This window comes from Loa loa, assembly GCF_000183805.2.
Source record: "Loa loa unplaced genomic scaffold supercont3.435, whole genome shotgun sequence".
Classification (NCBI taxonomy): Eukaryota; Metazoa; Nematoda; class Chromadorea; order Rhabditida; family Onchocercidae; genus Loa; species Loa loa.
The window spans coordinates 15258-31381 of NW_018108615.1; the positions used below are offsets into that span (position 1 = coordinate 15258).

The 16124-nt window shown below is 31.0% G+C and overlaps 2 protein-coding genes across 2 annotated transcripts in view; both read right to left on the reverse strand.

The window, feature by feature from the left end:
* The window catches only part of LOAG_18670 (hypothetical protein), a gene marked incomplete at its 5' end in the record, with an annotated part of 10829 nt that extends 5585 nt beyond the window's left edge, over positions 1-5244 (reverse strand). Inside the window, 11 exons of the mRNA XM_020451334.1 lie at positions 523-703; positions 1003-1091; positions 1557-1659; positions 1955-2140; positions 2750-2848; positions 2983-3111; positions 3491-3667; positions 4049-4101; positions 4235-4353; positions 4676-4796; positions 5214-5244. Of these exons, the coding sequence (XP_020304890.1) occupies positions 523-703; positions 1003-1091; positions 1557-1659; positions 1955-2140; positions 2750-2848; positions 2983-3111; positions 3491-3667; positions 4049-4101; positions 4235-4353; positions 4676-4796; positions 5214-5244 (1288 nt within the window). The remainder of the gene's footprint in view (positions 1-522; positions 704-1002; positions 1092-1556; positions 1660-1954; positions 2141-2749; positions 2849-2982; positions 3112-3490; positions 3668-4048; positions 4102-4234; positions 4354-4675; positions 4797-5213) is intronic.
* Positions 5245-8542: 3298 nt separating this feature from the next.
* Positions 8543-15687, reverse strand: LOAG_06377 (hypothetical protein; the record flags this gene model as incomplete). The annotated part of the gene is made up of 9 exons (XM_020447133.1): positions 8543-8659; positions 8953-9059; positions 9413-9620; positions 10060-10251; positions 10894-11035; positions 11528-11712; positions 11804-11961; positions 12512-12694; positions 15443-15687. Coding segments are annotated over 9 exons (1501 nt in total), but the record flags the coding sequence as incomplete, so codon positions are not given.
* Between the last annotated feature and the right edge of the window lie 437 nt (positions 15688-16124).

The following is a 16124-nucleotide window of genomic DNA, read 5'->3' on the forward strand; positions in this document are numbered from 1 at the left end:
TTCCTGTGGGAAAGACGAGGTATATCATCGGTGTTGTTGATAGAAATAATATAATGATGAAATTTCTCATTAAAACATGAACAAAGGAGAAATGATACAAGAGCGAACAATCAAATAATTAATGAATTTAATTTGGAAGGGAGCCAAAATGAATGATTATTTCGGAAAATCGGATTGAAAGAAATCATTGGATCCATAGGAATAGTTGGGATAGAAATGTACTTATATATAAATGAAAAAGCTTAGGATAATAGCAAATTAATTCCTGGTTTTCAGACAAAGAAATTTAAACTTGGTGCCACACCATAAATATTGAAAAAAGTAAGTAGATCTAATCCTGGAAATAATTTCATTTTCTTCCTTCCTAATCTCATTATGGTTCATGAACGACAATATGATAATGTCCATCCGGTTATTTCTGAAACTTCCGCATCGAGCTTATATGTACGCATTACCTTACATTGCATTCAAGATTGCATTTTATATTCCAATGATGTTATTATTATGTTGAAGTGAACTTACCATGTGTCGGTGCTATACTTTTTGATACTTCAATCGCTTTCTTCCATTGGTCAACATCAGCCTTGGAAGCAAAACTCACAACAAACAAATCAGGAAAAGGATCATCGGAAAGTAGGAAAAATAACTTCGTACTACGAGGCACTTCACGAACCAGTAATTTGTTCAGCGCAATCACTGTACTCTGCAAGCTCTATTTCTTCAGACAAAATTATTTCGGTTTTTAATTTTCCTAAAAATTCCATCAAACTGTTTGAAATTTCAAAATCTAGAAATAAAGACCGTAACTGGGAAAATAAAGACCGTAACTTAGGAAGTATTTCTAATTGGGCAAAAATATAATTTAAAAGAGAAACTAGAATATTTTCAACTTTGATAAAAAAAATGCTAAGTGTGATATGAGCTGGAAGATACTGTGCAAAATTTCAAGCAAAATCAACATTCATATTAAAAGTGAAAAAAAATGCAAGTAAGAAGATTAACTCCGGATCCACGATCAAGAAATACATATTTGTTGCTACTCGAATTTGCCAACATGATCAGAATATCATCGAACAATACTATTACTACTTCTGAAATGCAGAACTTTAAAAAGTTTCTGGAAGAATAATAATTCTACGAATTCATATTTCTTGATTTGTTCCACAGAACGAGAATACGTTTCCTGACACGATCCCCAGCATACATGCTATGGAAATTGAAAAATTTTTGTACTAAAACCACGTTATTGTATGATAGAAACGCTGGTAACAATGCGCAACAATCACATGTCCAAAATTTTATCAAAATATGATTTTACTTAACTCATAAAAATATGCTTCGTCTTTTTTTCCGTTTTCTGTAAATCATACGTACTGTGGTTGAAAAAGTGAAGTGGAACAGAAAGTTTAGCGTACCGGAAAATCTCATATAACATCCAGCACAAGTTACTATATTATTTGTCAAACAATACTAGAAAGTAAAAAGAATAGGAAGCAGAAATCCAAACAAACTAGAAAACGTAAAAACTGACAGCCTATATTTAAGGAAAAGTTTACCTGTCCCTTCAGATTGTTTTTTCTGCGAATTCTGACAAACTGCACCACCTATACAAATTACATGTCGTTCCTCATCACTGCCATTTAGTATGAGATCATCATACTAGAACAGAAATGTGCAAGAAATCAAAGTAAAAGTTAGAATTCCAATTTCAATAATTCTAATAAAGGTCCAACTTAAAAATAAAGTTAATATTAAAAAGATTTCCCGGCCTAACTTCTTTGAAATTGATCGGACATGGGCTTTATTAATGATGATTTGCTACTCCACTTTCCGCCCATCTTTATCATTCTTGCAGACCCTACAACACTAAATGTAAAGTATCCTATTTCTAGAGAAAAACAGATCAAAATGTGAACAAATAAGAAAAAAATTAATCAGTTAGTATTTAACATACTGTAAAAAAATCATTCGGACCAAAGCGGCCTTTCGATGAACGATCCATTTGTGAACGTACTCGATCCCAACGCCTACTTACTTCTAATTTAGCAATTTCATTATTAACATGCATTGCAAATTTCTTTACCGCCTGATGAGCCCGTATGCTTTCTTCTTTTGCAGCACCACTTTCCATTTCGGCAATCTGCAACTTACACACATCAGTATTGAGGTAAATAAATCAATAACGTTCAGAAATTCCGAAAAATATTGGGATACGCACACTAGCAGAACCAAATCCAGTTCTAAAAGTAATAAAGTTAAAGGTATTGATCCCTGATATATATCTTCTATAAATCGTACTTCTTGTCAAAAATGTATGTAATCTTCATATGGCATATGATAAAAAAGGGTCTTTTTTGATCGACATGCAAATTAGCATGAACTAGGGAATTAATAAGAAGAATGGATAAGTGTCGCGAAGTGCGGAAGTGATGAAATAACTGCCTAATTATTTTCCACGTTTGTTTTTCTGTCAAAAATTTGCAATCTTCATTGGTATACGACAATGATTTTGATTTTTTATTTGATTTTGCAACATTTTATTGTTAAATGATTCCTCATCATTCTTGCACATATTTTTTCCTTAAATTTACTTATTTGTGATTCTATGTAAACATCTAAAGATCAAACCGGAACTATCAATCTTAAATTATGCTAAACAATTCACAAAAGCAATAAAGAGAATTTTATGAAAACAAATTAAGCGGGATTATTCTGCAGCTCAATGGAGAATGCAAATTTTAAAATTTACTTTTTCCACTAGCACAGGATATTTGGTCAGTCTCTGAGCAATCAACAGCAAGCACATTTTGAACGTTCGGCCTTTATAAGTGGAATCTTGTTCGTATTGCTGGAAAAAATTAAATTATGAAGAGAATAGGTGAAATTAAACTTCTGATGATGAGTAATCTTCCTTTTTAACATAAATTTCGTCTATTACTGATTATTTCTGAATATTAGTTCGAATTGATCAAATTATTTTACATCGAAAAATTTCTTAAGTTCAGCATTTTTTATCATCCACTCATCGTACAAACGACCACACTGATCGTATTTCGAACAAAATTCAGTGTAAGCATATATTGCAGCTTGATTTCGTTCTCCCTTTTCAAACTGCAATAAAAATTTGTCAGTAGCAAGAAGAAATTTAATATCAGACAGCCTCAAATAATAGTGACGCTGTCCAACTGCTAGAAACGAAGGTAGCATTCCTGGAAAGCAAGACACTTAGTGCGTCATTTTTCCTAAGTTCCGAAATTAAAATCTTGTTGATTGTAGGATTTCAGAATTTCAGAATAAGTCGACAAACCAAATATTAGTTGCTTAGCCATGAAACTCAGCTATAAAAGTATTCTTCAACTATTCTAATATTGGAACTACTAAGGTTGTTATAGCCTTAGGACTAGCACACACATATACACCGAAATTCTTCTATATCCCTGAAAAAATATTAGAAAATTTTGGAAATAACAAATAATCCCGCATTTCTTACCTCTGAGTAAATAATTTTTGCTACCGAGTTGACAACTTCTGTTTCCATTCTTTTCTGACTCAACTGTCGCAGAAAATTGAGATGAAAATCAAGTAGCGCATCCAATACGGGTGGAATCAGTTCGCTCTGCTTTGCCTCATCCAAAATACCCCTTATTCGAAGTCCCTCTTGATATACCTGACAAGGAAAAAAAAAATCTATTTTTGGCTAAGGAGGATTACTTCGAGAAATCAAATTAATTTCAACTGCGCCACGCATATTCATGTTTTAATACATTACATATGCTCCTACTCCAAAATCCTTCCTTTAACCATCACGGAAATGGAAAAGATTGAAAATAAAGGAAAAAATTTCGGAAAAAAAAGAACGATTGGAAATTATCCATATTATCATTAACGAAACAAAATCTAAAAAGCCATTCAGTAAACAGATTTCGAGGTGTACAGAAGCTTCTTGATACCATATCTCGTCATTGTCTTACATATGAAAATTTAAGTCCATCGTAAGTAATGTTTTTAAATAGGATTTTGCTCCCGAATTTAAATTAAAAATACTTACTTGCTGAAGGATTACCAACACTTGACAGTGATGTTTCTCAGTCAAATATAACTCTGAAAACAGATATGCAAAAATCAGTTGAAATTAATTTCAGTCACTCGTATCATACTCATACCATTCAAGAATATATAGAATAAGTGAAAACAGGTACTGATAATTACAAACACAACGCAAACAAATCCTAACCATGAATAATATCTTGTTTCTTTCGCTCTTTTTTACTTAATTTGAGAGAATAATTACTGGATGACCACGTTGCCGGTTCCTCAATCCATAAGTCTAAATCAGCCCATCCTGGTTTGTTTCTGGAATTTAGATTTTAAAACCGATTTCAGAACTACTGAGTTTTAAATAGAAGAAACGCTTATTACATACTACGCAACTGCATTTTTTTGGAAAATTTTTAAGAGAGTTAATCAGTCATGACAATAACACTTCATCGAATGATAACCATAATATGAAATGACCCCCTGATTATTCGATTATTTTAATATCCGCTAATCCATTTGAACAGCTGTGTCACGCTTTCAATATTAGAAACAAATTTAGTAATAAATTGCTAAAAGTATGTCAACATGAAATAGACAGTTCTTCAAAATATTTATTAAAAAAAGAAAAAACTCTTACACTTCTGGAATAAATCTCTGAGCTTCTTTATTGAGATGTGCAGCTAAATAACGGCCATTACTTGTAGCAATTGCGTTTGGTATTTTATCCAATAATGGCTTTGTAACAGTATCCAGTGTTCCTAAAAAATCAATATTTGTGATTCTGGAAGAAAAGAACCGTCTGGAAAATTTTAAAATCGAACTAACTGTAAAATTCAAATGATAATTTTGAGATCTTTTTCTTTTAAATTCGTCAAGATTTCAGTAATTTATAGAGTTGCACATCTCTTAATGATCCAGACAAGATCAACAATAAAAATTATCCTCAAACTATTCGTTTAACATTCTCATTAATAGACAAATGACGGTTCAAAACTAGCAGTAAACAAATATTTGCTCGACTGATTATTTTGTCACATGCAAGAGATCCGAAGTCATTGGTAAATGTGAAACAGGTAAATGATGCAGTTATGGAACAGGTATGCAAATCATCAGAAATTTGATCTTCAGTTGACTGATCCAGCAATACCGTCACTTTTCATTATTAATAACATTACCATCACGCTTCATATCGTCGTATAATTTCATACCGCTCTATCTTCCATGGTTTCCGGAAAGATCTGGCGGGGGAGGGGGGAAGGGGGGAGAGTCAAAAATCATATTTTAAAAACGAAATGAATGCTTAGATGCAAGAAGGCTTTTGGCATATTTTTATTAGAAAAGATGCTACTCCCTTCGACCTTTGTGATCAGCACTGTCATCTACTACTTGTCACGTTCATCGCATTTTTGTACTTATGGATATACCAAATAAGTTTCCCCGATAAAAAACGATGTATCAAACTTCGAAACGATCAGTTAATGTGGATACTCTTGCCGGAATAAAGAAAACCAGTCACGGAAGGAGAATTAAATCATTTTAGACCGGACATCTCCAATGTTTCCAATTCTTTTTCTTTTTCATGCATGACGGATTAAAGATGGAAATAAGCAGTCAAACTATGTGTCATAATTTGGAAAACTTTTGTATTCTACCATCAAATATCGTGTAGTTGTTGAGTGCTATCAAAACTTTCAATTCACAGGGATAAAAATACTTTGATCCAATTGAACAAGAAAAAATATGTGTGAAATGATTAATCTCTTCATTATTCGCCACTCCTGCTTTCAATTCCTTATTGCTATTTTATCAGGGGGAAAAGAATCTTTAAGTTGAAAAAAAGAAGAAAAATGGAAGGAAAACAGAGGAATCATTCCCTGTTTTGATAGCACTCAGCAACTATACGATATTTGATGGTTAAATTTATGGATAAAATAGTGTTGAATTTTTATGGATGAAATAGTACTGAATTTAGCAAATGTAAGGTAATGAAGTGAAAACGTTCGCTTCCTTCTCAAAATTTAAGATTGAAAATAAAACAAATAATGAACCTTCAGTTCATATTAATTTATCTACGCCCATATTTCAAATATGATTCAATTCCGTTTTCCAAAAATACAATAATACTGAAAATTTTATGGAAAAGGTTTCCTTTGCTTTTTTTTTTTTTTAAATCGATTCAGAATACTAATAGAATGAAAGCATGGCAAATACTTAAGAAATGAGCACCATGAGTAATCCATTGGAGTCAAAATTCAATAATTAATATCGAAAAAGTACTTTGGTTTATGAATTGAACAAAACTAGCAGAAACTAAGGGAATTTTCGAAGTAGACGACCAAAATACTTTTTTTTTTTTGTTGATTCACAATGTTTGTTTGCAGTTTTGCAGTAAGTGTAGTACCGTATGATATAGAAGATTAGGAAACAAAGAGAAGTGGATGGATAATCGACGAATGAATTCACTGGGGAGAAAATATAAACTTGGAAAAAGCAAATAATGCCGGAAAAGTAGCATCGACCTATGTTTATAGGCAATACTCGTTCCATTATCGTAAGATATCTAGAGATCTAGAGCATAATGAAGTATTTCAGGACCTCTATCAAACTGTAAATCAATGTTAGCATATTTAAACCTACATCTCTTGTTTCATTTAGACTAAAATAAATGCCAGAAAATGAAGATATATATAACCTGCTATTGGAATATTTAGCAAAATCCATGTTAGCACATTTAAATCTCTATCTCTTATTTCATTTAGAATAGAAATGAAATGTTGGGAAATGAAGATATGTATAACCTGCTGTTGGAATATTTAATATAATAACTAACCGTCAAATCCTTCTGCAATTGTTGATCGTTTCTGAAAAGAAACATGAAAAATGAAGAATTAATAATATCATAATTAAAGATACCATAACTTTGTACAAAACTGTTCAGACAAATAATGCCAAATTTTGTATATGAATATAAATGTTTAAGACAAATAATGCCAAATTTTGTATATGAATATAAATGTCAAACTAAGTGGAAACACGAAAATTTGCTGAAATACCTTATAACCATATTCTAGAACCTTGTTGAATGAGAAACACTATTTCACTAATTTTCAGGTTCTAGCCTAGGATTTAAGACATGAACTGGGAAAATAAATTTGAGATTTGGTCTGAATTATCTAATAAGCAGTGGAAAATGTGCTAAACCATATTTTAAGCTGTGTGGAATATTTTGTGCTACTTTTTTCTTTAATAAAATTTCAAAAGAAAAAAGCGGCAAAACCAACATCATTAATCGGTGTGACAACATCCGAAAAACGTAAATCCGGTTTCTATAAAAAGGAAAAAAGCATTCAGTGGGATTAATTCAAGTGAAAAATCAAATACATCAAAATCAATCGGACATTTTAGAATAAAGAGTTTTAGACTTTGACTTATACTTCATTAGAATTCAATATTTTTTTTAAAATCTTCTTTAATGTTTTTCTAAAATAATAGCCTCCGGTTCAGCTAACAATGTGTTATCGGTAGGAAAAGTGTACTTCCTTCGTATTATCTAGTTAGTCACTATCATAATTTAAACATTCCCAATATATTTTTTATTAAATGAGTCAAAATTATGCTGATAATCCAAGTTTAGAAAATCCAGAGAAAAGACTCATCTACCGTTGAAGGATTTATTTAAAAATAGTTGGTAGAAATATAAATTACTTACACGAAAGAAATCGAACAGTGTGCTTGTCTTCCGCGAATGTTTCTTTTCCACGCGAATTTTCTTTTCATATTGTACAGAACTGAAGAAAAATTCATATCTTTTTATTTTCTTTTTCTTCAATGCTTTCGAATTTCAGGATACTTAATTTTAGCAGTGAACAACACTTTTTTCTTACTCTATACCAAAAAAAAGCATTATCTAAAAGTAAATCGAACCTATCAGATGTCTTTCGTGTGGAAGCAGTAGCTGCTGTCCGAGAAGATCGTTGAACTGGTCCAATGACCTGTAATCATTTCTGTAATTTAAAAAAGGAAAATAAATAAGTAATGAATTATGAATGGTCAAAGAATAGTGCAGGTGTAAAGCTGGAACCACAACAACTTATACACGACAGAATTCCTGAGAAGTAGCAGCTAATTCGTTCCCCACGAAAAATTCATTAAAATTTTCATCAAATTTCGATTTTAGGTTATTCTAGTTTGAAATTCTCTCGAAATGATTCTCCAGACTGCATTTTTTTGAAAAGTCTTGATAAGCTATGAAGATGAAACACATCTTGAATATATCTTGAATTTCATCGAAAAGTAGGCTGATTATAAAGTTATATTTCAATATAGCAAATAACTCGTCTAAATAATTAAATTGCGATACACATTACTTCACTTCACACCACATCACATCACATCATTTTATTAAATTCAAGTGTATATTGCTAATACAGAGATGATCATACCATATGACCATATCTTAACATATGAATCATACCAAATGACTATATGATCATATGATCTGACACCACAAACAACAGCAAAAATAAACACTACAACTGTATCAGTTCATGCAGCGTTGGATAGGATTTAAGCTGTATACAGATTTACCGAATTTCGCAAGTAAAAACAACATGTGATGAAGCTGAAAACTTTTTTTTTTCAAACTTAATTTGCTTGTAGCATGTGCTCCCTGGTAGCAAAGATGATAAACTAAATAAAACTCAAATTAATGAACCGCAAATGCATTCAAATTATATGTAATTCATCCACATAAATTTTAGCATGAATCATTCCATGATGTTAATTAAATGATTGATCGACCCAGTTGTCTTTGATAATTTTAGTGTTACATCAATTAGTTTTTTTGTGAAAAATTTTAAGTTTCAAATTTCGTCCCATAAATTAGACAAATTTTTAAACTGAAATGGATTGTACCTGGTGCGGCCCAAATGCTGCTGGTAAAGCTTCTTTCCACTTATATTTCTCTTTCTGCTGAATGCTTGGATGAAGTTGCATAATTTGCGATACTTGTTCGACATTACCTACAAAACAGTATCTGATTATAAAGTGAAAAAAAAAAAAAAAAACAGATTTTCCATTTATGTTTAACAGTGCTGTACCCTATAGTCTTTAAAAAGGTAGATATTTTTAAACTGCTAATCTAATGCTCATATCTAGAGACCAAATTACAATGAAAAGTTTCTCCACTTTAAGAAATGAAAGCTACGCGTGAAGTAAGTAATCATAAATCCAATAAATGAAAGTATTAACCATGTAAGTTATAAGAAGGATTGTTATATGTGACTTGCTTTATGATTTGCATTAGCTTTAGTTCACTTTCGAACTGTCAGCTAATCCATGATGAATGAATGGTAAATTTATGAAATATAAAAACCTTGGTGACTTGGAGATGGTACAGCCAATTCATTGACGTTCGGAGATGAGGATGACAAATTCTTTATGCCATCTGCTATCTCAAGTTTTGCCCAATTTTTGATGAAATCATTTTCTTCTTTCAAAATCATTTGACTTTTACACCGTCCCGAAAGATCACCATTTCGTGACGAAGAATTACGCAACGGCACTGATTTTTTTAGTGATACCTAAATTAATGATCAAAAAAATTCATGCCAGAAACTCAAGATAATATTCTTGAAATGAAATTTTTAAAAAAAATTTTGAAATTCAAAAAGTGATTTCTGTGCAAAATTTTGAACAACACCGGTGTAAAACACTACTTGATGAAGTGATATCAGTTAAAGTGCTGCTAAAACTTTTACAGAATTTTTAGCACAAAAATACACCAATTTCTGTTGAAGTGCTGCTAAAACTTTTACAGAATTTTTAGCACAAAAATACACCAATTTCTTTACATAGTTTAACATAAAGAATTCAACTGCAGTTTCGCCTAAAATTTCCTTTCCATAGCCAAGTATGCCGAAAAAAAATGGGAACTATGTAATGATCTAGAATATGCACCACAGATACTGAAATTATTGATTTGTGTTCTCGAAATTCAAAATCAATTTGAGCAGAAATCACCCGTTCTTCTTGGTCATATATCTTTTTGAGTACATTTCTGCTTTCAGAACGCCAACGACGATGTTGCGAAACAATACCATCAACATCAACGGCTCTTTCACGATGACTTATTACATTTTCACTAATCTTTCTTCTTGTTTTAAGCAAACCAGGGTCATTTATTGATGTGTCCGAGTTGCACACTTCATTTTCCTGCAGAAAAAAAGTCTGAAAATATTACTTTTAAATTTCAAATAATGATTTTGAACATTTAAACGTATTTCGAATGCGAAATGTGTGCCATATAGTGCATGAACAAAAGTGCAAAGAAATTTTGACATTATGGTGACGGAGATTTGAATGTTCGCCTGAATGAACATTTTTCGCAATTACTGTCATTTTCCCATAAGGCAAAGTGATCATGTAAGATTTCGCACAAATTGACACTGTCCTACACATGTCCAAAAAGACAAATGGACATAACGAGCATCTAAATACAACAAATGGTGTTTCAGAAAACGCTAAATTCGTGCATTAATTAGGAATATGAGAAAAAGAAACTGCTCGAAATCTTAAATATTTGGCAGTAGTAATAAATGCTACGATATATTTATTCATGCTATATGAAAAGTAATTATGTGGATTTCTAAAATCTTTCTGCAATTTCTTCCGCATTTTTTATTCACTTTACTTTTTAAGCATACTCAATTTTTCTGCTCGAAAATTGAGAGAAGGTAAATTATAGATTAGAAAGCAATCGCACAATTACTGTATTATCACGGAAATAGATTGCATTTCTCCGTTAAACAGTATTTTTTCTTTTTTTTTTAAATTTTAAATATGCCAAAAACTCACAGCATAGAGATCACTGTGTTCTGATATGACACTCAACTCACGTGAAGAACCCGAAAGTGTGATTGGAAATTTAATGCAAAACGACGATGAAGAAGTGGGATTGGCGGCATCGGAAGGACGCTCACTTTTCGGATATGTTTCACTGCAAATGTATGTCGATACATTGCATATTTCAGATGAAATTAATTTCATCTGTTGCAAAAAACAACGAAAAAAACCAGTTCACACCAATTGGTTTTTGTTATATGAATTTTCGACCGTTCCAAATAAGTGATGGAAATTTTCAGCTTAATGATTGAAATTATCCGATCTTCATCGACAACTTAGATAAGATACAAATGGATCAAATGCAGTAGGTTTAAATCTCTTATGAGAGATGTATATTATATGATCTTCACGGTAAGCATAATAAGCATAAGCCATAGTGAATGGATAACTTACTCTTGTCCTTTCGTATTAGTTAACAAAAAGTCAAAGAATAATTTTCATTTTTAGCAATAAGTTGTTAAATGAAAAATTTTTGATATTAGATTAACCTATTATTATAGGCCATTATCGCTATTAGTTACTGGTGGATTTATAGCCACTCTTCAAGTCACTGAAATTTGGAAGTAAAATTAGAATTGAAATGCACCTTAATTCTGGTTGCCTTTCAAGTTCCTGACATTTCTGTCCATCTGCTTCATCAGTAGGATTAATTTTCGGAAATTTCGCGACCTGTAGGGCAAAATTCAATGCATTTCCAATAGCCATAGATGAATCGGACAACCTTTTTGGATTCCTAGGCGATGGTAATTCATTCGATAGAATCTTCCGATCCTTAAATAGAGGTGATTTATGAATTTCATATACTTATAGTTTCGTAACTTAACAAAATTACAAAACAAAAAAGAAAAGTGCGAAAACTCACGAAACGCTGTTCATATAACATTTCTTTACTGGGTGTAATTTTGAGTTCAGATAAATTTGTCGCCAACTGCCAATTTCGACTGTCCTTTACAACATTCGCATCAGTTGATTCATATTGCATATCATCATGACTATCATCGACATCACTACATGCAGATCCTGAAAATTTTCGATCCAATGCAGATAACGGACATTTTCTGTCTTTATGAAATTCACGACATTCCTACTATTTTAATGCAGCAAATACGGTAACAAAAACATCAAACAACAAAAATATAAACATTCGTTTTTTTCATTTCCAAATTTACTGAAAATCTGTGTACGTTAGGTCTAACGAAAATACTAAAAAGTAATTAAGAACATAGAAGAATGAAAAATAACCAATAAGATGATAGAAACTGACATTTTTCTCTTCGAAATAACAACTAACTTCTATTACAGCAAAATAATAGTTTTGATGCTATGGCATTTATGCTACTAGTAACAGTTAGTAAAATATTTTCAAATGTGAATGACTGAATCAGGAAAAAAAAGGTGAGAACATAAATTTCAACAAAAAACAATCACTTAAACAACTTTGGCCTTTGAACTGGCAATTTTATTAACTGAACAAACAGCACGTTCCCTCAACATTAATCAAAATGTTTAAAATTGCTCGCATAAACTTAAGAACCAGATATCAAAAACAAACAAACAAACAAAAACAAACCATGATCTGATGAGGTGTTTTGTCTTGAAATAAAGTATGATAACGATGGGTCAAATAATGGTTCTTCCATTAATGCACTTAAATCTTCGCAAAAATGTGGAATTTTATCCGACTTCTCGTGTAAGTCTAAATTCCGTGAAGCAGATCGGTTCCGACCATCAACGCTTAAGCTTCTCGACCTTTCTAAAATTTCAAATAGAAAAAATACGATATAAAGATGTTTTTTGAAAAATATTAGGATGTTTTTTTTTTGCATCTTATATTAACGGTTACCATAGATGACAAATCATAAGTTTTGTACGAATTATTCCTTCTTCTCTTCGTTTTGGGATCAATTCTTTAGTTAAACAACTGCTTTTATGATCAACTACTACATGTTTTCAGTATCGGATAATTGACGCTTTGTAATGAAATTTATCTTAGAATATACTCCACTTTTCTGTTTCTTTAACAGAGGGTAAAATTAGAATCTTTAAATTTCCTTCAAGCTATTCAATCAATTCAGTATTTTAATATTTCAATTACTTGAAAATGATATTAATATGTTAACAAACTTAGCAGAAAGATGCAAGGAAGAAAATCGGATAAGAATCATCCGGAAGACATTCCAATTTAAAGCATTATGTATATTCTGTACTATCACTGATTAATTTTTAACACTTTTCTTTTTTTACCACAAATGCTATTCATTTCAGTGTGAACGTTGCTCCTGCTAATAGTCAAACCTGTTATCATACAAGCAAAAAAAAAAAATACAATATTTTAGAGTGTACATTACAATCTAAAATTCTAAATGAGCTTTAATTCCCCGCAAAATACATCATTCGTTACTAATAGGTATTAATCGTAATAAGAATGATGTATTATAGCGAGAAAAAAAAAGTAGAAAAACATGATTTTGAACTAAAGTTCACAGAACAATATCAAATAACTTTTGATTCAATTTTTTTTTCGCATCTTCTAAAAATGAAAGTAATTTAAACAGAATTGTAACTTAACAAATGATATATGAATCAATGAATATTATAGAAGTTATCTTTGAAGAAGACAATGTAAAAAAAATAAATCCATCTTTTTACCTCCTGTTTCGCTTCTTCTTCCTTCTCAAAAAAATGATAATAAAATTTACAAAATTATCAATCTCTTTGAAAAAAATACGTTTAAGATAATTTCATATAATGAGATGCAAAAAAAAGAAAAATGATTACTAATTTTTGATAATAATGCAAAAAATCAAGAAGAATTGGAAAGCTGATTACAATTGCTTAATGATTATCGAAAAATGTAAGCCTATCTAACAAATGGTCTCATATTTTTTCCATTCCTCCTTAATTTGTTTCCTTAGATAGCATCATAAACTTCTACAGAAAGAGAAAAACGGAATTTTTGCAGAAAACATCCTTAAAACGGGTGAAAAACATACTTATCAGTTATTATCAATAAATTTGTCAATATGAGGTGGAAATTTTGAATATTCATATGATGTTTCGTGCAACAAAAAAAAGAGCAAAATATATGGATGAAAATATACGGTGAAAAATGCATTAATACAGTGAGCTGAATTCAAATCAGGACAGAGATCATACAGGTAAGCATTTTACATATTAAATCAAATTTCATTCATATGATAATAACATAAAAGCTTTTATTGGCCAATTTTATCAAATGTTTTATTGATTTTTGATTTTATTGATATAATTGCTAAATATATCCTATTACGCATCGAAAAATGCTGGAAAACATCTGGAATTATGATGATGATTAGTGCCATTCCTAATAAACGGAAGCATCGGTACTTCTGCAAAAAAAAAAAAAAAAAAAACTCAATCCTCAATGTTGAGAAGAGCTGTGAAACTTAAAGTTAGATACGAGTAAAATGTCAATGTCGAGAATGTGATGGGAAAAAAATTTCACGAAAAATGTTATTTAGGGGTTTAAAGAACCGAAATGAAATTGTCATTGCAGGAAGCAAATATGCACAACGTCTTAATTTTTTATTTAGCTGCATGAAAATAAGCAGATGAAGGGAAATATGCTGATCAACAAAAAGTCTTACTTTTATTTTGAGGAAGTTTACAAATCGAAGAAAATATAGGAAATACTTTTTTCTTTTTTTTCTTTCGCTTTCTATCTCTTTCCTTTTCATATGCAGCTAGTTGTTTTACAACTAAAGTAAAAGTAATGAAAACATTTCAAATGATAAGAAAAAATGATAATCTAAATTAAGTCAAGAAATGTTATACATATAATAATAAACAATTTCGGGTGATGCGGTTGAAACGGGACCCTAAATATTCAAAATGCGTTATGTAGTTTGATTTAACATGAAAGAAAAAACCTTTTTTGAAATTACATTCTAAAGGATTTTAAAGTAGATCATAATCAATACAGACAATGTAATAAGTAATAATAACGTATAATAATATATGATTGAGTGGATGCAATGGAGGAACCTCAATTCAGTTTTGGCAATCATATGTAAAATTTTAAAACTATGTTTCAGAATTTTTTGAAGATTCTTTTCTTTGAAAGTTCTTTCTTTCAGTGAAAACTATTCAGTAATACGTGGTGTTTATCAGTTCTCACTCAGAAAAGCGACACTTTCACCTGATATCATTACAAGGAATTTATAGTATTCAGTTTTCAACCAAAAGCACTCCTTCTTTCTGAAGTACCAATTTGGCTGATCTCAACACTGAGTTATTTACATTATTTTTCTTCAAAAGTTCTCCTACTTTGAATATGACTCAATTCAACTCCACTTATAATATAGACGAAGAATTTGCATAACTTCAAGGAAAAAAAAGAGAAAAACGTAGTACACTGACATCAACTAATGAGTGATGTAAAGAACATCATTCTAAACATGAGTAATTCATTGAGCAATGAATAGAGCGATTCTAAGAGGATTGTAATAATAAACAGACCAACCTATACAACAGGATGTTTCAACTTCTTTGTCAAGTGCTGACAACGAAACCGTAATTCGTTCCATTTCAGCAGGTGTGGAAGAACTTGTTAATGATACAAAATTAGTATCTTCGTGACCAGCAACATTAACAAAATTCTGACTTCTAGAATCGCGAAGTTTGAAGGAAAAGTTACTTAGCGATCGAGTTCTGGACGATTGCTGACATTCCGCTTTGTCAAGGACATCAACTGAGGATGACTTTCTGAAAATATGCTAGCAAAGAACAAAATGTTTACTTACAGCTTTGTAGGACACTGTAATTTGAGAACGTTTTAACTTACTTCTTTACGATATATAACTATTTAATTTACTGTGCAACGCAATATTAATAGCAAAAATAGCAATAACTAAGGGAGAATGATATATGACTCAACTTCCATATTTTGCTAAGATTTGAGCAATGAATTCTTGAAATAGAAAAGCGGACAATTCGGTAAAACAGAGGCCTACACTATTATAATCACTTCCATTTCTTTGTCAACAAAATATTGTACTGATTTTTGAGACTTAAATGAGAAACAGTAGGATTTTGAAATTCCAGCCGGAAACATCTGATACGTTGCGTCATAATATTGTGATTAAGATTATTGCTGAGCTTTCAATAACAGTAATGCTGGAGGATAAATGAGAGATTTTGCTTCC